The sequence below is a fragment of the Lepidochelys kempii genome, chromosome 7 (genome assembly GCF_965140265.1).
Source record: "Lepidochelys kempii isolate rLepKem1 chromosome 7, rLepKem1.hap2, whole genome shotgun sequence".
In the NCBI taxonomy this organism is placed as follows: domain Eukaryota; kingdom Metazoa; phylum Chordata; order Testudines; family Cheloniidae; genus Lepidochelys; species Lepidochelys kempii.
The window spans coordinates 20043499-20067900 of NC_133262.1; the positions used below are offsets into that span (position 1 = coordinate 20043499).

General features: G+C 40.1%; 1 protein-coding gene across 4 annotated transcripts; it reads right to left on the reverse strand.

Annotated features, from left to right (window-relative positions):
- Positions 1 to 655: 655 nt before the first annotated feature.
- On the reverse strand, positions 656 to 23772 carry CCDC174 (coiled-coil domain containing 174). 4 transcript variants are annotated; one of them, XM_073351291.1, is made up of 12 exons: positions 23592 to 23772; positions 19616 to 19684; positions 19416 to 19520; positions 18012 to 18112; positions 16463 to 16521; positions 14977 to 15157; positions 11757 to 11852; positions 9421 to 9557; positions 8912 to 9006; positions 7778 to 7925; positions 6046 to 6195; positions 656 to 1167 (listed from the first exon to the last, which is right to left on the reverse strand). In XM_073351291.1, the coding sequence occupies exons 1-12, from the start codon at positions 23631 to 23633 to the stop codon at positions 893 to 895; spliced, it is 1458 nt and encodes a 485-aa protein (XP_073207392.1). In that variant the 5' UTR covers positions 23634 to 23772; the 3' UTR covers positions 656 to 892. The 4 variants fall into 4 exon arrangements, with proteins under 4 accessions (XP_073207392.1, XP_073207391.1, XP_073207393.1 ...); XM_073351290.1 differs by having other exon boundaries at positions 6046 to 6198; XM_073351292.1 differs by lacking the exon at positions 19616 to 19684 and having other exon boundaries at positions 6046 to 6198; positions 23592 to 23770.
- Between the last annotated feature and the right edge of the window lie 630 nt (positions 23773 to 24402).

The following is a 24402-nucleotide window of genomic DNA, read 5'->3' on the forward strand; positions in this document are numbered from 1 at the left end:
TCCATGCCCACTGCAGTGTCTGCTGCCGTGCTTATCACTTTGCCACTGTCACTTAACCTTATAAATACTATCAATTTGGGAAATTTCATTTCAAAATTTACTCTTTTATCTTGGCGTCCTTGTATAAGCTTTCAAAATACAAACTCCAATGATCCAAACTGCCCCCTGAAATCAGAATTTATTTTTTCTAAATATCAACCACCGCCCACTGTCTATTTAGCTAACTGAAGTGTAGTAGTAGTGTGCACATCAATTTGGTTACACTACAACTATTGCAATAGCATATAAAAGTAATGTCAGTATGTTGGTAAATGGGTTTTGTATTTAACACTCGACGGTTTAATTAGCAAATAGGGGTAACTGGCTGCATGTTGTTTCTTTAGAAGTATTTGACCATATTATCAATGGACTTGATTTTCAGTTTGTCAGAGTATTCTCAATTTGACACTTCTTAGAAGTTAGCTCTTATAACAACATCCCTTTCTTTTTGGGCAGGGGGGAGAGGAAGTGTCACGGAAAAAAGGACTAAAACAAGCTTTATCTAGTTAAAATAACATCTCTATTTGTAAATTTCAAAATAGGGGCAAAATGCAGGACAATAACAAAGAATAGGGTTAGAGAGTAAAGAATAAGTGTCAAATTCCACAATCAAATACCACCATCAAAACTTATCCTTTTAATACAATACAGGACTGATGGAGCAAATGCGTGGCTGTTGTGTGATACAGTTCAGACAGCCTTACTTCACATAACAGATTTCTTTAATTAATAAGAAATCTACTTACAGGAACCTTATTTCCCCCAAAGCTGGGGAAAACAATAGGTGAATGCTAAGAACATAATTCTATTTCACTTATTTAAGTTAAGATTCTTGCTTATGCTTTTGATAAGCTCAAGTCATTTGTTTGTAGTAAGACAACATGTCATCTAGACTTTGGTAAACTGGTTGTTGTTCCTCTGAGCTGTTGCAGTAATTCTGCATCGATGGAAACTGCTTGTTCTGTGTTGACTCCTGTCCCAGTTTCTCAGGAGAGGATCCAAGCTTGTTCCAACTCTGGCTTTGGTAGTTATTGGCTTTCTTTTGACAAACGAAGTAATTGGAAGGTGGTGCAAATTCTGGATCTCGTTCATCTGCACGTTTCTTTGACCATTGTCCAAAAGTAAACTCTATTAGATAGGAAAAACATGGTAACAAACAAATTTTACTTAACAAAGATCATTTATGTTCCCTTCCTGTGAAGGAATTTCTCCTTCAACGTTTAACAGAAATGGAAAACTGAATTGCTTGAAATAATCTGCAACAGAGCCTTTCACTTAATTTCCTCAGTATTAAGTTGACACTCCACTTGCTTCAAACCTCAGGAACCAAATCACTTAAAATTTTAAAGACAACTTTTACCCTTTATCTTAAAGAATGTTGGTTATTTTAAGAAGAAAGTTGCTAGTTATAAGGGGAAGCCCACCTTCTAAATGCGATCAAAGCAGTAAGAACCCAAAAATATTAAAAAATGACAATTATGCTCGGGTAGTCAACAATGTCAGAATGTGCTATACCCTCCGGTGGTAGGCATTTTAACTTCTGTTACAGTCAATCATTTCCCATGACAAATTTTTAAAAGTAGCTACAAAATGATGTGACAACAGCTCAAGTTCACAATAAATACGTTTTATTTTGAAGATGAACTCAACAGCTTTTGACCCCATGTACAGTGGTACAGGAACCTGTCAACTGATTATAAGCTCCTGGGGGCAGGTGCTGTGGGTTTGTACAACATATAGCAAAAAGGGGCTCTAGTTCTGAAGACGGCTTTTTTACACTACTCCAATACAAATATTAACTGTAGCAAACAGAAGTTTCGAAACAGAGCAAGAAACTGCACATCTTACACTGTACAAATTGATTTACAAATCACTGATTTGTAACTATTTTTTCTAATTTTATTTGTAATTTAGGTCTATGCACTATATGTAGAGCAGTGGTTCTCAACAAGGGGGCCACGAGCAGGTTTCAAGGGGTCCGCCACGCAGGGCTGGCATTAAACTTGCTGGGGCCCAGGGCAGAAAGCCAAAGCCTCACCGCCTGGGGCTGAAGCCAAAGCCTGAGCAACTTAGCTTTGCAGGGCCCCCTGTGGCATGAGGCCCCGAGCAACTGCCCTGTTTGCTACCCCTAACGCCGGCCCTGGCTTTTATATGCAGATAAACCAGTTGTTGTAGCACAGGTGGGCAGTGGGGTTTTTACAGCCTGCTGAGGGAGTTTCAAAAGAAAAAGGTTGAGAACCCTTGACCTAGACCATCCCTGACAGGTGTTTGTTGAACCTGCTCCTAAAAACCTCCATGGACAGAGATTCCACAAGCGCCCGAGGTAATTTGTTCCAGTGCTTAAATATCCTTACACTTAGCAAAAAGAAAAGGAGTACTTGTGGCACCTTAGAGACTTTTTTCCTAATGTCTAACCTAAATCTCTCTTACTGCAATTTAAGCCCATTACTTCTTGCATCTAGGAGTCCCGATCATAGCTCATGTCCCCATTGTAGTAGGTGCTGTACGAACACAGACTAAAAAAAAAAAAAAGATGACCCCCACAAGTATGAGCGCAGGGGGCTTGACTAACATTTTTTTCCCAAGTTATAGAGGGTGACAAAGTTTTTGTCAGAGTGCCAGAGGTCCTTACAATCTAACCACAAAGACAGAGCAAAGAATAATGACAAAAGATCATGTTGGCTAAGGGCAGGAAGGTGGGAGATGCACAGATAATCAGTAGGAGGGGAATACTGTAGACGGTACATGATTATATACGTCATCTGTTTTTATTTTATTTAACAACCAGGTGCCAGAATGTGAAGTGAGAGGCCTGAATGCTCTAAAGGAGTTAAGTACCTAATTCCCTAATTTAGGTACCTAAGACCTAGTTTTGGCTCCTGTGTGATGCACAAAACTGCTGCCTAAACTTCTGTGACAGGAGGTATAAACACTGAACCGGTAAGGAAGGGGTTAAAGAGCTGCTATGGGCAAGGCTGGCCCCACTCCTCCGGCCCTATAAATCATGTCAAGGGTGGAATAAAGGGCTTAAAACCAGGAAGTTCCCAACAGGTTCTGGGCAGGTCTGGGAGAGAGCAGATGGCTGCTCTACAGTTCCCGAAGATGACTTCTGGAAGCCTTCCGGGAACAGCTCAGGGAGCCCCTCACCTTTTGCCTACAAGGAGACAACAACCCTGGGGTACTGGCCACATACAGTAGAATCAGCAAGGTGAGCCTAACAGGCAGTTGGTGGCGTTACCCCCTTCTGGGGTTAGGGAATCTGAGACCATACACAACGGACTTGGGGAATGGGAGCCAAGAGTCACTTCAACATAAAAGGACTGTAACACAATTTGTATCATAGGGACCCCTACCTAGGCAGATGGGAGAGCCCTAAGGATTTTTCAGTGCCAGCCCAGTAGGAGGGGCCTGTCAACAGCCTGAGAACTGTGACACCACTGTAGGCACCTAAATTCACTGTCTAAATTTTCAGGACAACTGTCCCTAGGTACCTATGTTTCTGTCTCTGGCCATGTGCACACTGCCTCCCTCTAGGTATCTCCCACCTATGCCCCAGAGTGATTCAAAAACCAAGGGAAGATAGGCATTTGCCCACTTAAGTTGTGTGCAGGGCCTGATCTGGTAGACATGAGGGTGGTGCAGCCCACCTTATAAATTTTATCCCAGTGGTTAGAGCACTTGCTTGGGATGTGGGAGTCCCAAGTTCAATTTCCTCCCTTAGGCAGAGAGGGAGAAAGGAGTTGAACAAGGGTCTCCCACCTCTCAGGAGAGCACTCTAATCACTGCACTGTGGGATATTCTGATGTGGGGCCCACTGGCTCCCCTATTGAAGCTGTTTCACTGTGGATAAATAATGGAATGATTAGAGCAGGGGGAGCAGACCTGGAGTCTCTTACCTCCCGGGTGGGTGTCTTAACCACTAGGCTACAGAGTCTCTCTCTCTTGCTCTGTGGCTCAATGACTATTTAAGTATTTATCTACAGCAGATCAGTCACTGGGCGGGAGAGAGAGAGCGAGCGAGCACATGTGCAAACGTATACAGCCCTCGTCAGCATTCCCCCCGGGCTAGGTTAGACAGCTCTCCATCTAGTGTGTTGCCTTTTGTGAATCACAGTCTAAGGCAGAGGTGGGCAAACTATGGCCCGCGGGCCACATCCAGCCCTCAGGACCCTCCTGCCCAGCCCCTGAGCTCCTGGCCCAGGAGGCTCGCCCCCGGCCCCTCCCCTGCTGTTCCCCTTCCCACGCAGCCTCAGCTCAGGGGTAGGGGGGTGGGCTGTGAGCTCCTGGGGCAGCGCAGCTGCAGAGCCCAGCCTGTCCTAGTGCAGCCGCACCGCCAGCCACCAGTGCTCCAGGCAGCGAGGGCAGGGGGCGTTGGATATAGGGCAGGGGAGTTTGGGGTGGTGGTCAGGGGCCGGGGGCAGGGTCCTGGGAGGACAGTCAGGAAGGATAGGAGGGATTGAATGGGGAGGCCGGGGGCAGTCAGGGAAGGGGGGTCCAGGGGCGGCCAGGGGACAGGGGGTGGTGGATGGGGCAGGAGTCCTGGGGGGGTGGCCATCAGGAGGCGAGAAACATGGGGAGTTGGATAGGGGTCGGGGGCTGGCCTACACCTTGCTGTTTGGGGAGGCACAGCGTCCCCTAACCGGCCCTCCATACAATTTTGGAAACCCGATTTGGCCCTCAGGCCAAAAAGTTTGCCCACCCCTGGTCTAAGGTGCCTAAGTGCCTAACTCAGGCTTTGTAAATCCCAGTGTTGTTCCAGTGGTTTTCTAGCGCCTAGAGGTCAGGCGTTGTGTCACAATGTTCCTTCGGTGCTCTCAGGCCAGAGTACCTGAGATTAGATTAATGGCAGGGAGTGAGATGAAAGGAGTGAGTTTTGAGAAAGGATTTGAAGGACAGCAAAGTCACTTGGCATTCAGGAAAAGGAAGATGCTTCCATGTGTAACCACAGCATGAATAAAGGCATGGGAAGAGCGGAGGGCACTTGTACATTAATGATTGAGATATAAAGTTACTTCCTTCCTTCATACAGCACTTCTGTTCACTTCTCTGAAAAAGTTTGGCCAGTTAAACTAAGTTACCCTCATGTGCTGTAGTGGGGTTGATGTCACCTCATAATCAGAAGGCCAAAAGTCAAATATCATTTTTATTCAGTATAAATTAATATGGTGGTCTTAACTACATCACTTAACTCTTGACAATTTGATACAAATTGCTGTAGCCACATATTTAACTATACCTCATTAGGAGGGAGGGCCCTCACTTCAGTTCCAAATTTACTACTTTCTATCACACAAACACTTACACTTCTCTTGCATTAAGTTCAAACTGCTTGTCCACACCTTTAAGGATCTGCCCAACGCTGCCTACATCTCTCTCACTGTTTCCTCTTTTTCCCCTTTTCTTATCTTCTTACATGCACCTTTTTTCACAAGAATCATAGAACAGCCTCCACTTGCTGTGTGCCAAGAGCCTTTCTGCTTTTCCCTCAAATCCTTCCCTCAAAATTCACTTTGACCATGAAGCATTTTAGGGAAAGTGACCTTGCACTACTCCATCTGCCTCCATGGTGTCTGTTTATGTAATTTAGTGCAATACTCTACCTACTCATGCATTTAGAGTTTAGGCTCTTCTGTGTGACACATCCTGCCCATCTATACCACATCGTATAAAGTTACAGCAATTATTTTGTGTATCAGGATAGGTTACAAACTAAAATAATTCACACTTCAACCTTCCTCCATCAGTATCTTTGTAGGGAACCCAATAACCTGTGTCAATGGTAAAACTAGGATATGTTAACAGCAGCTGCTCATGTCATGGTCTAGGCTGTCAATCTCTTTCTAGGCTCACCATAAAGTAATGACAATGTAAATTTGACAGGGAAAGGGAAAGTATATTTCTTTACTTTTCAGCTTCATCATGTATAAAAATGACAGTAGTGCTGAGCCCATTAATAAACAGTGTTTTTGACTATACCATGCTACGTTTATAGTTCAGTTTTCTTACCTTTCCCTTTATCCCACTCTCGAACATAGGGCACACCAGCCTTTGTATCTTTTCTCTCCTGAATGATGACCTCCACTTTTCTACTTTCTGCAACTCTTGGAGCCACAGGGGCTTCTGGTTCAGCTGGTAGTGGTCCAATAACTGCTTCCTCTTCTTTTGAAAAAGGGAAAAGAAATTTGTTAACAGGATAAAGGTTTATTTTTCAAATATCATAGGATACATGACAAGAGCTACTCCACATTCACACTGATAACATCTACAGCAGTTATCTAATCAGAATGAAATACATCTGACTGGGGAGGTGTTGTTTGTTTGTTTTTAATTTACTGTGTATTAGTTCAGAAGCCATAGTGGATAAGCCAGATAATCTAGAAATGAATCCACAACCCTTCATTAGCTTTTGAGTGTAAAAGAAGAGACTGCTGGAAACGTATTACCTAATAACATACCTAGGAATAGGCTGAGTGGTCTACTGACGATGGGAAATTAGGGAAGAGTGAAAATATCACTTGCATGTATCTCCGCTTCAGTGATCTTAGAAAAAAGTTGTGTTCTTATTCTTCTCTGTAAGAATAATACTTAACACTGATATACTACTGTTCTGCATTTCCAAAGTACTTTACATTTAAGCACTCTCTCATTACTGGGTGGTGGAAAGTACTAATTCTATTTGACAGATGAGGAAGCAGATAGCGTGACTCAATACCATAGATGGAGCCAGTGTAGAGCTGAGATTAGAACTCAAAAATTTATGTCTGCAAGTTGTGAAATGAGGCCACATTCCCTTTATATGATTTCTGACATTCACCTTTTTCAGAGCTTGTAACTTGAGTGTTGCTCCTAATTTGAATTTCATCCACCCAAAAACTCTTAATTTGAGTGTGGTGGCTGACCCATCAGAGGGTCTAGGCTAAAGCCTGAGTTGGTACAACTTAGCCACTAACACAACCACTCTGTGTAGCTTGACTGTGATTCCACAGTGTGGCCACTCTCACTCAAGTGGAGCTAATTTAAGTGTAGATAACTCAATTTAAGTCTGCAGTGAAGACATAATCTCATCATGCTCACCCACAGACTGCTGTTACTAGAGGGTACTATAACTCTTTTTTGTACCACCAAGTTACAAGTAAGCTTTGGAATGTGTCCATTTGTACATACTGAACCTTTTACTTAAAACAACTCTCACAAAAATCACATGGCAGAAGGGGTTTTTCTGCATACATAAATTAAGCTATAGGCTTAATAGAAAATGTATGTTGTGCACAGTCATCTGAATACAGATTCTGGCCCTTAATTACCACCTACAATCATTTTAATTTTATGAATATACAGTATCTGACATTCCTGACAAGATAGCTCTGCACAAATTGCTTGTATTTCTTCATACCTCAATTAATTGGCTATCTTTAAAATCACCATTTAAATACATGCAATTCTAGCTTAGAATGACCTGCATAATTCTTCCTGGCATGTGTGAACCTAAAAGGCAGTTCAATGCACACAACACAACACTTGCCTCTCCACGGGAAGCACTATTTTTAGTATATATGATTTTATACCTATGTGCAATTAATTTAAACTGTTAATTTTTTCAAAGCCATATAATTCAATATATTCAAAATATATAATGTTGGTATTCAAACACAGATATTTCATCTGAGCAAAATATTTTTTCCACGATACTGAGGGAGAATGATTGTTTTAAAACAAAGATACTTGTTACAGACCATACCTTCATTTTCCAGTTTGTTTGCCTCTTCCTCTAGTCCATCGTCTCTTAGTCGCTTTATCTTTCTTGCTTTAAGTTTAGAAAGCCTTGTTTTCAGAACTGCCTTTCGTTTTTCCTTTAAATGTTCACGTTTAGTCCTTTGGTCTGTGGTCTTAACAGTAACCAAAAATGTTCATTAGTTAATCCTGCATTTGGTTATAATGAACTGTGCATCTCCTTCAATTATCCCCAGAAATGAACTGAATATCAGCTGCATTGTCTCAATGGGGAGGAAAATGACCCCATTCCTTGAATCCAAACTTGCACACACTACCAGGCATAATACTTACTGCCATTGGTTTAAGCTGTGAGCACGGTACAGTAACATTTGGCTAAGTATGCCAAACAAAACATGCCTCTCTATAGCAAGCTACTTAGAACAGAGACATGAGGAAGAGATGTAAAGATACTTATTTCACATATAAGATGAAAACTTCAAGAGAGTAGAAGAAACAGGTTTTTCACTGAAGCTACACCTAACCTCAACTCAAAAGAAATCCATGAAAAGCCAAAATGGGGGAAGGGGTTTATTTTAGGATTTCAACACTTGTTTTATGTATGTAACTTTGTACCTGTTCCTGCAACCCTTCCCCTATACTGATGGGATAAAAGCATTCTTAATATTATATTATACTCAGAAATTAATACAAAATGTAATAATGAAAAGTAGTTCTTCAACTTTAAGGGCCAAATTCCAGTGGGTAGGAGCCATGGCTGTGTATTTATCAAGGCTGCACATGTGCAATTATTGCAACTGTGCATGCAAGTGGCTATTCTGAAGTCTAGATATCCATCTGTTGACACAACTACAGTAAATATATGTACATGGCAACACTTTCTTGCATGCAGACCTCGGGTTACTTCCATTGAAAATTTATTTCTAAATATTTTGCCTTTCGGCATCAAGATCGTGAGTGGACAATTACAGGTGTCCATGCTCTGCAGTTCAACACCTTACACAAGTAGTTTTGGTTTTGCTACTATTTTCCAACACATTTACTACCCGGTATACAGTGCAAAGGTTCCAAAATAATATATAAAGATGGGGAGCCAAGGCTGGTCCCAGCACAGGCTAAGGATCTACTTTTAGCTTCATACCTGCTCTCTCAGCATTTCCAAAGTCTCCATTTGCTTATTTCTCTGTGCTCTATCACGAGCAAAGGCAAAGTAGCCAACGCCTAGTTGTCTGGCCTCTGAAAGGAACAATTTTCAACAGTTGGTTTCATCAGATTTACAGCTGCAGCAACCTTGAAATCACCAGGGTGTAAGTTATTGGAGAAAGACTCATTAGGTCATCCGGCCCATTGCCCTGCCTGCCAATAGCATTAGAGGGTTATGGCCAGTCTAGTTTTAATTGACTCACGTGATGACGCTTCCCAGCAACTTTTCTTAGGAGACTAGGAGGTTTTTTCCTGATTTATTTTTTCAGTCAGGAGATGAATGCATGCTATCCCTTTGTAAATTAAGTGGCTATTTCTAACACAGTTTAACAAGGTGAAAATATATTTATACTGGAGTAATTTTTATACTTAGAGGTAAATTACACCTTCTTTCTCTACAAACCATCCTACAGTGAAGATAAGCCATACAAAGGAACGAATATAAACCGTTTTCTCTAATGTCCTCATAATGTATGGGTCCCACAGGTTTCTTTAGGGCCTCTTCTTCCTCTCTTTCCCATTGCTGCCGCTGAAGTTCTCGTCTCATATCTTCAGACGATAGAGTCTTCACCTCAATGCCTTGTCTAGTGAAAAACAAAACCCAAACAAAGTGTAAAGGTTCTTTGGTATTGAACAATGGAAGTATGACAACGGCTAAGCCATTTTTAATTACTCATCAGGAGCGTGGACTTGGTTTGCGGAAAGCTAATGGAAGGCGCCAAGATACTACAGCCGTGAGCACAGTATGAGAATTTATAGTACATTGCAGAATAGAAGAGGGAGGAAAGGATACGATACCACATCTGGCAAAGCACAGTAAACTAATTCTAATTAAAGATCCTTAAGAAGAAGTTGATACCATTTTCATAGGCATTGTGAAGTCACTAATAACTGAAAATAGAATAAGTGGGAGATGACCAGTGCTCAACAGAATAGTCACCAAAAGCAGAATAACAGCAACACTTTCACCAATGTGAAGTGGATACAAAAACGTGAACAGCATTTATTTGTTTAATGTAAAAAATGAAACATTTAAATGAGCAACATCAGCAGCTGAGGGGGAAAATACTTTTATGTTTTTCCTTGGGAGGCAGAAACGGTTCTCTCCCCCATTATCTAGCTAAGTTAGATCAAAATATGATTGCAGACCACTTATCCAGGTGAACACAGAGAATGTACTTCCTAAGCAATTTTATATTCTTCATTCTGTTTCGAACTATAAAGAACAGGCTGTAAAATTTTCAAGAAGGAACGCTTACAACTCAATAATATAAGTGCTCAATTATGGTACATTTTGTTCCAATATAATTTTCATTTCTGCCATTAGTTTTATCAGAATTGCTATAATTAACTATACAACTGGAGTTCTAACAAATTCACTCAGAATGTCATGTATTGGACTTTATTAAAAACCTTAAAATCAGATCATCCAGGACAAAAAAATATAGATCTGCTGGGATTCTTTAGGTTTAAGGCACATTAAAATACAACTTCTATAGAAGGACCATAACTTTTAAAAAAATAAGTCAAGTTCCCGATAGGCTGCTAAATTAATTTAATAGACCTTTGTTTGTGGAGCTAATATGAGCCAATGCTCTACAATGAAGTTTTTGGATTTCATTAGCATTTTCCATCAGAATCTGAGCTTTAATAGTTTATAAAAATTCTGTGTTTTAAGTTTGGCATACATGGCCTCAACTCAGGTACCATTTAAAATGTGAATATGCCACACACTTTTCAGAGGATTAATTCAGTTGCCAGTGAAATAAAATAGCTTAGGACAAATGCATGTGTTCACAAAGGAAGTTTTGATAAAACCACACAAAAGATTGTGACACTCTAAACACACTGAATAAGGATGGATAGAAGTTGATGATTTTAAAAACAGAAAAGATTTTTTTAATTTAAATTAAATACAGGTTTATTTTTTAAAAATAAACATTTAAAATTTGATTTTTTTAAAATCTAATTTATCCAATGTTAAGGTCCAAACTATTAAAATCATTTAGATTAAATACAAAAAATAATATTAAGCAGTACATGTTTGCTGCTAAATTTTAAAGAAAGTCAGACTATGGAACTGGACCCAGAGTTTGCTGAAGTGCTAAACTAGTTTTTGACATCAGCACTCTCTTCTACAGGGGCAGAGAGAATAGTTTCTTTATTTCAGTTTTTTCAACTAGTTCAGTTCAATGACAAGCTAATTTAAAAATAAAAAAACCAAATGGAGTTGAAAAAACAGGAAAGCTTGTTTTTCTCTCCCAATCTATGAATAAAAACAGATCTGTTAGTCTTTAAGGTGCCACTGGACTCGTTGTTGTTTTTGTGTATAGACAGTGTATCTTCCTAGTTACCAAACAGCAGCACCAAATTCAGTGTAAAGGCTGATTTGCAAAGCATCATGTTTTAATCGTTACCAACAGTGATGAGTGATGTGTATGTGTGTTGCCTTCCTGCTGCCTTTTAACATAATTTAAAAGTACAAATGCAAAACCATGATTCAAATTGGTGATTTAAATCAAGGTTTCCTGCTTGTTGATTTAAATCATTATTAGAATTGGTGATTTAAATCAATCCATCATGCACTGACTATTCTCCTCTTCTTTTTTTGGATATATTGGACCAAATTCTGCAGTTACACCAATGTCAAAAGACTTTGATGGCTTCAATGAAGTTAATCTCATTATACAACTCTGCCAAGTGTGTGTACAAACTCTCTTCCTGCCATAAAACACGTCTATGAAATCCTGTGGGAGAAAATACTTTCCTTAGAGAAGCCATACCTTTTCCCCTGAAGTTCTTTATCCATTTTAAGCAGATTTGGCAAATCCTTCTTCATACAGCGTCTAGATCGGCCCAAGGAATCCACATAATCAACCCTGTAATCAAAGTAACAAGAATTTCTCACAATTTATATTCTCAGATTTACAGAACTCTTGTCCAAAGGATACAAGTAACTGAATACTTTCCATAGAGAATATTCACATTCAGGGTGCTAAAGTTACCACAATCCTAACAGTTAACAAGCCTAGTGTAACAATTTAAAGGACACATTTTTAACAGGGTTTGTAACAGATACATCACATTGATATATTTTATTCAATCTCATTTTGAGACAGCTGTCTTCCTTCATGATAAGACAGTTTGAAAACTGTTTACAAGTTATGATGTCACGTAGCTCCCAAGTCAAAATAAAATTGAAAGCATAATATCTGCTTCCTGTGGTGAACATAATGATGCAGCACTGACTTCTCACACAAATATTAAATTGCTATAGTATAATGCAATTATCAGTCTGTGGCTCATTTACTAAGAGCTTCAGTGATCATTCAAGTGGTTTAACAAAAGCCTAGTAAATCAAGCAGAATGTTGTTCCTTTGAAGGTCCCTTTACATAGTGTACTTTGTGTAAAGCTATTTATCATAGTGAATGCTCCACTTAAAACTGTGAGGAGAATGAGAAACAGAGGTACTTACTGTTCACCAATGCTACAAAGAGTTCTTTAGCATCAAGTAGTTCTAGTGATACCATTTTAGGAAACTCAAGACATACAGCCAACAAAGTATTGCTGACCCAGAGTATAAAATAGTCCCCAAATACTAAACTTTTAAAGATTTATTCTGTCATTAAATTATGCTTTTAAAATAAACATTAAGGGCACTGAGGGTATGTCTACATTGCAATTAGATACCCATGGCTGGCCCGTGCCAACTGACACAGGTTTGCAGGGCTTGGGCTAAGGGGCTGTTTAACTGTGGTGCAGACATTCAGGCTCGGGCTGGAGCCTGCCCTCTAGGACCCTGCAAGGGGAGAGGGTTCCAGAGTGCGGGCTCCAGTTCGACCCCAAACTTCTGCACTGCAATTAAACAACCTCTTAGCCCGAGCCCAAGTCAGCTGCCACGGACCACCTGGTGGGTCTAACTGCAGTGCAGACATACCCTTAGAGCTTAGTATTAGTGCCATTTATTTTTACCAAGTAAACAATACGAAAATTGAAAAAAATATTTCTATCTGTGACCTATACATAGCTGGAGAATAATTAGTAGTATATATTAATCCTATGGTAGTGCCCAAAGGCTTCCAATCAGATTGGAGCCCCATAGTGCTGAGACAATAATGTTCCTGGGGGCTTATCAGTAAATAATTAGAATTGTCTTTTTCATTTTACTGAGGTGGGGTGAAGACAAGTATTGAAAAAGTATATGGAAGGTGAACAGATTGGCTTACATTTCTGATATTTAAACTTGATAAGGGCACAGAATAACTTGACAGTTTCACCTTAGACCTAGTAGTATACCAGTAGCACATATTTCTTTCTGATTCTTCGCCATGGACACACTCCCCTTGTACGCTGTAAGAAACAAAATGACTATCTCCTACCTTAAAACTAATAAATTGAAAAACTGGAATGCTATTTTTCAGACTAGTTATTGTTGTTCAAACCTGATTACCAGGAGTAAAACCTCCATCTGCCTACGCTGTTTTCTTTATGAACAGACAGGAAAAAAAAAAAAAACCTAGCTAGCTAGGTTTCATAATTATTTACCGCGTCTTTGCTGAAAGATTATTGGCCGCCTGGAACTTAACTACAGAAGGGTTTTTATGGATAGTTTAAAACTCTGGAGCTTAAAGAAATGCTGGTAACGCACTGTCTTCCTCCATATAGAGAAAATCTGTACATTCAGTAATGCCAGAAACCCAAAACTACTGCTGCTTTGAAAGTCATGAGATCAGAGGAAATAATTACTTCAAAGGGGGCAGAGTTATTTCAATAAAAATTAGTCTAGTTAAAGAATGCTTCCATGCAGGACACACCAGATGTACAGTCTGCATCGATAAGAGGATCAGAACTCCCATAACTTCAGCAGGAAAATGTATGAGCCCTTTTAATATCATTCTTATTCATAGCACATTTTCTTGATCAATACATCTCAAAACCCTGGGTACTTAAAACAGCATCTATTGTGGGCCATCCGTTTAAAATACATTGTTGTGGAAGGAAATGTTACTTGCAAATTTGCTAGCAGTTTGAGAAACTTTGAACTTCTGGGTCTCTTTCTGGAAGATTGAAGGTTTTCCCCTTTCAATCTAAAAAGGCTCAGTTTAAATTTGTTACCTTAAGCACTAGGTAAGAATGATTTAGCTCTCATACAGCCCAGCCTCCCCCACACACTGAAACTCCTAGAATTCCCAAGTCCAGCTGCACTAAGCAAGTTAATGTTGCTGAGAGATGAGAAAGTAAGGGAAAATAATGTGTTCCATAAGGCATATAAATTACGTATTCTAATACCTATTGCATTCACCTCTTTTATAGAATAGCATTAAAAGAAAAATAACTGGTAGATTACCTAATTTAACATTTTGTCTCAGTGATCTTAAATGTAAAAAAAAAAAAAAAAAACCCAAGAAGCTAAATTTTTACTATTTGACTTTCAAACAACTGCATAGGTACCAGATCGCAAAATCTTGTTTGTGAATAGGAATGGCGTCTAAACTCCCCATTCCTCGCTTTGAAAATGTAACCCTCTTTTAAAAAGTAGATCAATCTACATAATCTGGTCTATATAATGGAAGCCTTTCCCTGAACTAGTTCATAAAGATCAATAATGCCTATGTGGTTATCCATTCCAAAGGAAAGAGTTGGATTTGAGGAGGTATCTTCACACGATTACAATGCTCTTAGTTTTGACAGAAGAAGAGAGACTATAATTGCATTTAGATAAAACTAAACTAAAAATTTCACACAGATTTTAAAAAACAAATTAATCTTAAACTATACACAAATAACCTATTCTACCTGGAGTCTTTCCTGCAGGGTAAGAAGACAAATGTGAAAAAAGTGCTTCTTAAAGGGAAAAAGTTATAATCACAAGTGATGGACTGGTATCAGTCAGAATGATTCCTTATTCAAGATGTTTTTTAAACTAGACTAAATGCACACGAGATTATCAAAAAATAAAAACAGATTTGTCAGACTTGTTCTGTCCATACAGTATTACCAACCATTCTTCACTGGGGTCTTTTGGGGGTGGTATTTCTATTTCAGGTAGTGTCTTCTCTTCATCTTCCTCCTGTTCTGATGTCTTTCTAGCAGCTTCACTCTCGCACAGATCTTTTATTTCTCTCCGTTTGTCTATGATCTTCTGAGCGAAATCCACAAGGTACAAATCCTCAGTTTCTTCATCTAGGGCAGAAAAATCAATTCTTAGATAACAGGCATCAAAAGAACACAACTGAGCAAGAAATCAATATGGAATAGCCAGAATCATAGCTGCCAACAATGCCCTTGACTATACTATTAGACAATACTTTAATCTCATCTACTGTCAAGAAAATTCAGCTATATGGGATGATTCGCATTTCTGTATGTAAACTTCATTTGTTTAAAGCAATTAATTACATATACCCCAGAAAAGAGTTCACAGCAACTGTGCTGACACCTTCTTTAAAAAAAAATAAAAAATCTTTATGCTAATTAACAGCTACAATACTAATTCAAGTCCTAACATGAAAAGGAAACTGGCAGTAACGTGAGTGTTAGGATAACCTTCTTTCTACCATTTGGAAAAACAGATTTAAAATTGCTAATTTTATTTTAGAGAGAGAATAAAATAGTTCTTTGACAAACTGTGAATATGAAAGAGATGAATGGGTACAGCAGGCTACTACATTCAATAGTTCAGTTTCCAATGATGGTGTTCATAGAGGACAATTACTTAAGACTGAGTGTAACATGAGGATGCATTTTGCACGTAGAATGCACCTAAGCAGTCACTTGAGTTCTCTTTCCAAAAGGGAGAAGAATGATGAGAGTACATTTTATACGATGGATCTTGCACATCGAAACTAGCGAAAGAGATAGCACTGAAGGATTAAACTGAATTTGAGCCTTTCTACTATTAACTGTCACATCACACAAAGGACTGGATGTGTGCTGAGAGGAAAGTGGAAGCATGTATATGGATTGGAGATTTTCAAAGCTGGGAAGTGAGAAGTCAGACCCTACTAGCTACTGGCATTCACACATGGACCAGCCAGTCACCTCCTCTCTTTCCCAGGTTAAACTCTTCATATAGTGAAAAGGAAGCATGCAGAAGCACAGATAAAAGCCAAGGATGTCAACATGACAAAGTAACTTTAGTTTTCTAGAGTTCTATACTAAGAAACCAGAATATATTTCTCTCACTTGATGATCAAACCAAATGATTCTCACATTTCTTTCCTAGGCTGGACTGTCCTTCAAGAAGTAATATTCTTTCCTTAGCACTGGCTTTTCTTTCTCAGCAAAAATAATGGTTATCAATTAGTTTGTATGCTGTGCCTCCAAAACGCGTATTTAGTGTAAAAGCTACATTTATTAACAGAAGTACTGTATTTTATAGCATAACAGCTGTCAACTATGAGACTGTTCAGGTGGCCAGCTTCTAGAGTGACCAAATAAAAGCAAGGTTTTTAGAATATATACTGGTTTTAGGCAGGTTTTGTTCACCTGGAAAGTCTCCTTTTGTCATCTTCTCATACAGCTTTGCTTTCTCTTCCAGCTTCTGCCTAAAGAAAAAGCAGGTTATATTTACAGTATGATTCCAAATACACCACAAACAGAATAGTCTTTCATTATTTAGGCTGCAATGGAATAAATGACAATAATGTTTGATATTTTCCCTTACAGATGAACAGCAAGAGTTTTTAACCAAACAATGGCTTAGGGGACACTGCAGGAAAAGCACCATTTTTCTTATACTGCTGAAGGTATCAGTGAAGTTATCAACTGTAGTAAGTGGAATCGTAGAACCCAGAATTCAGATCTTAAGAGCTAAGCAAAGGAGGAATTTTGTTTTAAACTGTAACTGACATTTCTAAGAACACAGATTCCTGATTAGTCTGTATTGTGAACAATTTTTAATAAAAAGTAATATAGTTCACCTTCAATGAAATGATCAAATAGGTAGCAACATATAAATGTAAGTATTGTACATCTCTGTAATTACAATTATCTAGATGAAATACCAAGATAAACTGTATATCAGCCCAGAACCTCTCTATGGTAATTACTTTCAGGCAACAAGATATGGAGCACAGCATAAAAGGCATGAGATACTATGTCTCAGAAAACACCATCTAAATCAGTGGTGGGCAACCTGCGGGCCACACGCGGCTCATCAGGGTAATCCGCTGGCGGGCCACGATACAGTGTTTACATTGACTGCCCGCAGCTCCCAGTGACCACAGTTCGCTGTTCCCAGCCAATGAGAGCTGTGGGAAGCGGCAGCCAGCACGTCCCTGCAGCCTGTGCTGCTTCCCGCAGCTCCCATTGGCCGGGAACGGTGAACTGCGGCCACTGGGAGCTGCAGGCGGCTGTGCCTGCAGACGGACAATGTAAACACTGTCTTGCGGCCCGCCAGCAGATTACCCTGACAGGCCACATGTGGCCCGTGGGCCGCAGGTTGCCCCCCACTGATCTAAATGGACACAGAAACCAGAGAGAATACCTTAAAACTAGCTCCTGGAATAGTTTACACCTATGTATTCATAAGAGATGGGGAATTTATTGCAGAGAACCAGCAGATGTCACATTTCCAATGCATATTTTAATTGAACAACTAACCGACTCAGGTCACTGACCTGTAATTTTCCTCAAAAACATATACATATACATACATATATATATATAAATAGGTAAGAGACAGTTTTCTGCAAAAATTATAAAAAAGTATTCTTTGGAGCACAAAATACTGATTGTGGTGTTTGTATCCATGCTTTTACTGATATGGAAGAAAATGCTTTAAAAGAAAATCTATACTCTGTCAAATTTCTGTGGATACAATCATTGAAGTGTAGATGTTACAAAGTGCAGCAAGTGGAGAGACATTAACAAGCAATGAACTAGTTGCAGCCCAGTAAAAACTGAATAGCTGCCACTTTTACCTGCATTCTGCTATTTGTATGATTTCTTTTATGCAATTTGTTACAAGTGTAAAGAAATTCTAGCAAGCGTTTGTTCCTCTTATTTATTTGTATTGCTGTAACTTAAAAATTACCTCGCTTTCTCTAACGTTTGATCTTCTTCTATCTTCTGCTCAACATCTTTCTCAGCTCGACTTGAAACCCCTGTGTTCTGCTTAGTCCAAATGCTTGGTTTCTGTGGAACGTATGTTTTTAAAACACAGGATTTCAACCTTATTTGACCATTAAAAAAAAAAGAAAAGAAAAAAAAAAGAAAGGCTCTAGAGTTATTTATCTGCTTAAACATTCTTCATATAATCCTGCTGCTGTGTTGTGGAAAGTAGCAGGTGCGTCTTAAATTTATGACAGCACAGGAAGGAGAACCAACAAAGGGGTTAACATGAGTTTGATTTTTTTATTTAAAAATTTGGAACACAAGTTTTATTCTTGAGCAGCTATAAATAAAGATAATAGTTGCTTACTGGACATATTACTAAAAGGAAAGCAAATCTAAGAATAATTCATATTTGTTCTTGGAAGTGAAGATTATCAGGAAGAATGATGCCAAAGACTTAGTGTGAGGAGTACTGATTCAAGTATAGTGTACAGTATCTCTTATATTCTAAGAGAACTTGTGTTCTTAATTAGATAAGGTCAACAAAAATAACTTTTATAAAACTAGTCACTGACATTTTCATACAGAATTACATAGCCAATTATGGGATTGATATTTTTCAGTGTTATAACCTATTAATTTCTTCAAAATGGCACATAATTCTGATCTTTTTGCATAGTTCTTCCAGATGTTTATTTCTAGTTCTACACATAACATAGTAACAAGTCTGATTTTTTGCATGTAAAGGCAAAAATGCTGCATGGTCTTCAAACACAGCAATAATACTACAGTCTACTACAAGACAGCCACAAGATCACACAAATTCATTTGGTCTGAATGTTAAAACAAAGTCTGAATGGGACTGAAAAGTCAGGTTTATGCAATATGTTATTTTAGGAAAAAGAACAGAGGTTTTAGTGCAGTAGAGACTGAAGTATAAGATTGCAGTGCATCTGATATTATTTCCCCCCATATAAATGAATAGGAGCTGATGGCCGGGCATTTTCCAGGAAGGTTCACTGACTCTGGAAAGTGCTTTCCTAGTCCAACTGATCATGGATTTATCAAAATTCAAAGCTCACTTTTTTCTTGCTGGCATTTAAGGAGGTTGGGGCTCATTTAGATTAAGAGATTATTTAAATACAGCTTTGCAGTATAATTGAACGGTTAGTTTTGATTTTTGTGAGAGAGACTCAACTAGAAATGAGTCAATAGAAATTTGATAAATAAAGCCATCACAACTTTTGTCCTACAACTGTAAACGAAACACTGTATTAATAACTTTTTACATTTTCTAATGGCTTGTTCTTCAATTCTGGGCAATGCCTAGAAAAACAAAGAAAAACAGAAAAATAATGAGTAAGGATGGATATTTTATTTCTACCTTGTTTGTTGTTTGGGGTTTTACAGAGACTCCAGCATCTTTCAGAAGTTTTTCCTTCTTGAATTCTTCTTGCTTTCGGAAGAGTTCAGCCTTTAAATCTACCAACTACATCAGCCACCATAAAAAACGACAAAAGTCATTTTAACAAAATAATTAGGAAATTTCTAGAATCTTATGTGAGAAATCAAGAGTTTACTTACACATGTAATAAAATAAACGGATTGCTTTTCTGATGTAGAAAATAGGAGCAGTGATTTGAACAGGAAGAACTTTGTGACATTTGCAGCAATATGTAATCCAAAATAATGAGACAGAACATAATTTATGATTAGGTGGTTAGATAAGTTAATTAAAAGCTTGCATTTATATTACTGATCCTTCACTCCATAATGGAAAATCTGCAGGAACAAAATGGGCATAATCCCATACAAAGTTTTCAGCAACCACCTTTGAGCCAAAGACTGTAATAAACTAACAATAGTTTGTTTTTAATTTAAAAAGTAACCCCTAAGGAGATTTGCTGGCAAGCAAAGCTTTTTTTTTTTAATTATTATTATTATTATAAAAAGGAACTAGCTGATAGACATAAGTCTTTATAAAAAGTACCTTCTTCCCTGCTGCTTTTAGACTTTCTTTTTTATACATATGAATATGTAACTCCCATTGGTATTAATCATCACCACCACAAATGTTAATTATCAAGACCCACATTCTCAAAGGTATTTAGGTACCTAGCACCCATTGACTTAAATGAGAGTTAGGTGTCTAAATACCTTTGAGAATCTGGGCCCAAGAAACTTCACTCAGCAGGTTCAACTTTTGAACAATTGCCTTCAGGAGTGTGGGAGTCCCTTTTTAAAACAAAACAAAACCCCCAAACAACCAAAAAACCATTTATGATCTGATGGCTTCTTCAGCCAGTCCTCCAGTAAACTGATTTCTACAAGAAATGTAACTAGGCTGTTGGTTGTCCTTGGTATTAAATGTTTCAGAGTAGCAGCTGTGTTAGTCTGTATCTGCAAAAAGAAAAGGAGGACTTGTGGCACTTTAGAGACTAACAAATTCTATGAATGCATCCGATGAAGTGAGCTGTAGCTCACGAAAGCTTATGCTCAAATAAATTTGTTAGTCTCTAAGGTGCCACAAGTCCTCCTTTTCTTGGTATTAAAATTTGCCACAAACACAATGATGCTAACCAACCAAGCTTTTCCTAAACTGTCAGAAGTACTGATGCAAAAGTTCATTAAATGTATGTTTTGGATACAACCCTATTTATTTTCATTGCTGTGTTTCAATTAAATTGCTAGATTATCCTGACACACAAAACGCTGATAGTTTCACTCCATTATTTCTATTATTAATGTTCTATCTAAGACTTCAATGAATCAATGAAAGATGCTTAGACTATAAACAAAAGTATACCACAGAAAATAAACAAACAGCAAAATGCCACCTTATTTCAGGTTATGTTTAAGTCCTGACAACCTCTTAGGTATGAATGAAGTTACCTACTGCTTTCATGTTTGGGACTTTTACAGAAACTTAATCTCCCATGAAGGATGCTCCATAAACAAATGTTTAATAGGAATGTCCCACTTAACCAATCTTAATTCCATTTAAGCACACCCTTAACAGCAAGGGAATATAACAAGTTATGGGAAATCAATGAACTGTACCCTAATGCCCACAGAAGGCATTTCCAATGACAGTCAGAGACTATGCATCTTCACAAAACCTCCTTCTGCCTCCAAAAAAAAAATAAAAAAAATCAGGAAATACATTCACATTCTTCTCCTTCACAAAATACTCAGGCTATATTTAGGGTTTGTAACATTAGCAAATTCAATACTGACATAGATGCACAAGTTAAGTGTTCAGTGTGCTGTGTTTGAAGGGGGAAGTGTAAGGTCACGGCTACAACTGCCATGCCAAAGCACAGCAGCATCCCTCAGAAAGACACACTTTGAGATAAGAAAAGGAGTACTTGTGGCACCTTAGAGACTAACCAATTTATTGTGCCACAAGTACTCCTTTTCTTTTTGCGAATACAGACTAACATGACTGCTACTCTGAAACCTGACACTTTGAGATATTGAGAGACACTTTGAGATAAAGTATTTTTTTCACATTAGGGTTTATTTTTTATTAATAGGGTTGAGGTGTTAGGGGTGAGGCAAGAGACAATACCCCATGTTTACTCCATGGCATTTTATTTTCTCATGAAGGTTGGAGAAAGACTATTCTGAGATGCTGTTGAACCTTCTGTATTTAGACCAACCCAAGGATTATATAACTTTGTGGCTATGTAACGGGGCACACAGACCATTTTACAGCTCTTAAGGGAACTCTCATTGTCCAGTAGCACCTCATCCCTGTTTCAAACAAACACACTCAATAGGTAGAGGCAAAGAAAGATCACCAGCTGGAATATACAAGGCACAGCTGTTTCTCCAGACCAACTCTACATGGGGTGTAAAGTAGCTGTGTTCTTACCCAGACCCAATCAGGATGAAGAGATGAGTGCTGCAATTCTCATATATATCCTCTCAGAAAGAGGAGTTACCTGGGTAGGAGGAAAGAATTCCTAGAGGGCTCTTAAAAACTGGGTAAGTACAAGTTTTGCTTAATTTAATTTGTGTTGCATGTAAGTGTGATTACCAACTACAATAAAATAGCTCAGAGATACAAAATCATTTAAATGATCTGTAATGAACTACAAACCAACTGAATAAAAACCCAAGGGAACTTTCCAGGAGGAACTAAAACTGATGTGAAGGGGCTTCTGTTGTTCTCGCATGAACCTTGAACATCTTATAAATAGTTCTAAAATCGTTTACTGTTGCTGTAGTACATGAGAAAGTAGGAGCTTTTAATATTTGTCCTACTAGACACCCCCCGTCCCCCACTAATGTTTGCACCTTGGTAACACCGTATGGTGTCATCTTATGATGCACCACACCACTTTAATCTCTCTCTCTGTCTTCACATAGCAGAATCACTGCACCTACTGACTCCAGCCAGGTGGAGACTGGCCATTCACATACCCTGGCCGAAAGGGGATGAGCTGGTGCTGTACAGCCACAACATGATGGCATTTCCTGCACTGTGCAGAACCTTGGCTCTGATGCGCTTACACCGCTAGGAGGAGCGAGGCCTTGAGACAGGCTTGTAGGGCCATGAGCAGCTAGACCAGTGGTTCCCAAACTTTAACAACCCGTGAACCCCTTTCACTAAAATGTCAACTCTTGTGAACCCCCCTCCTAAAAATGACTAGTCCCAGGGATTTTCTCCTTTACTTGAGTATAAATTATAAAAGGAGTGATCTTGGAAATATAAAATTTGTTTTTATTACATGCTTATTACACGCTAGTATCTATCATTACAGTATTTTTATTACATTATGAAAACAGCAACACTCTTCCAAGATCTCACTTTTGTAGCCTGTATCACTTTGAATAAGCCTGTTATAAGACAAGGCTCCTATGTTTCATCAAGGAGCATCACATGTGAAACGGCAGGAAGGTATTTAAGAAGCCAGCTCAGAGTTCCTCCTACACAAGCATTCAGGTCTTGAGCGGTCCAGGCAAACAACGCACATTACAACAAAGTTTAAACTTGTTCTTCATAATAATTTTAAAAATACTAGCTGCCTATTTAATTTTAAAAACGGCAAAAAAAATATCCACCTCCCTTTCCATTTCTTATAAGGCGTCTTGACATTTAAATCTCCTCAGGGTGACAGTGATGCTTGCTTTGATCTGCTTAGCTCTTGGAAGTCCAGGGGCTGCGGGCGGCTGGCCCCGGGCTCCCCGGAGTCCCTAGGGACAGCTCTGCCCGCCATTAGGGAACTTTCCCCGAGAACCCCCTGTGACATCTCACGAACCCCAGTTTGGGAACCACTGAGCGAGACCAAGCTGCCCTGCTCGCCCCAGGGGGCGGGTTTCTGCAGCACCTCGGGGGAGGAGAGCGACTACAGTCTCCCCCCGGCTCCAGTCCCCAGCTGGGGGAGGAAGCCGGGGGTGGGGGGATCTGTCTGGGGAACGGAGTCGGGGCGGGGGCGCAGCAGGAACCAGTCTAGGGCATGGGGCTATCGGGGAGGGAAGAGGCTAGAGACCTACCCAGGAGACACAGGGAGAGACCCGCCCGGCTGCCCCCACCCTGGCCAGCAGCACTCACCGAGGCGACTGTGACCTCCAGGGGCTTCTTCCTACGGTCCATGGCGCCTCTGCGCCGGGACAGGGGAAGCGGATTACGAAGCCCGGCCCCGGCCCATAGACGGCCCACAGCCCGGCCCCGCCATCTTGCCGTAAAGCGCAGCTGAGCTCAGACCGCCTGTATGATTGCGACAGTGCCGTAAAGCGCGAACGCGAGGGGCGGCTGTTTCTCCGGCGCCATGAGGGGGAGGTCAGCGCGGGTGGCAGGTGCGGCGGGCGCTGGCACGGCCTAGGCCCACACGGTGGTAGGGAGCAGCCCTCAGCCCCGCCCGGCCGTCCGCGCCGCCGCCGCCGCCTTGTGGAGGGATCCGCCACGGTCCTGCGGCTGCGCTCGAACTGCGTCCCCCCGGGCAGAGCCACCCAAGCGCCGCAGCCCGCGCTCGAAGGGCGGGAGAGAGTCGCCGGGGTCCCAGTCCCGGCGCTGCGCCCTCGCTACGGTAACCGGGCCGCGGGGCCCCCCGAGAAACCCCCGCTTTCCTCAGCCCGCTGTAGGCTGCTGCCGGTGCAGCAGGCCGGGAACCAGGCGCTAACTCCAGCCTGGGGCCGCCGGGGGCCGCGCCCAGAAACCAGGGCACAGGGGCTGCCCACTGAGATCATGAGATTCGTGCTCTTTACATTGAGGGCTCGTTATGTGCCTCTGGGTTTTGAGCCCGTAGCCGTCAGAGGGGCCATTCTCAAGTTCCTCTCCGCAGCCTGGAAGGCAAGACACTTACTTTTTTTAAAAAAATGAAATCTCAGATCTGAAAAATCACTTAAAGCCAGGGCTTGGGGTT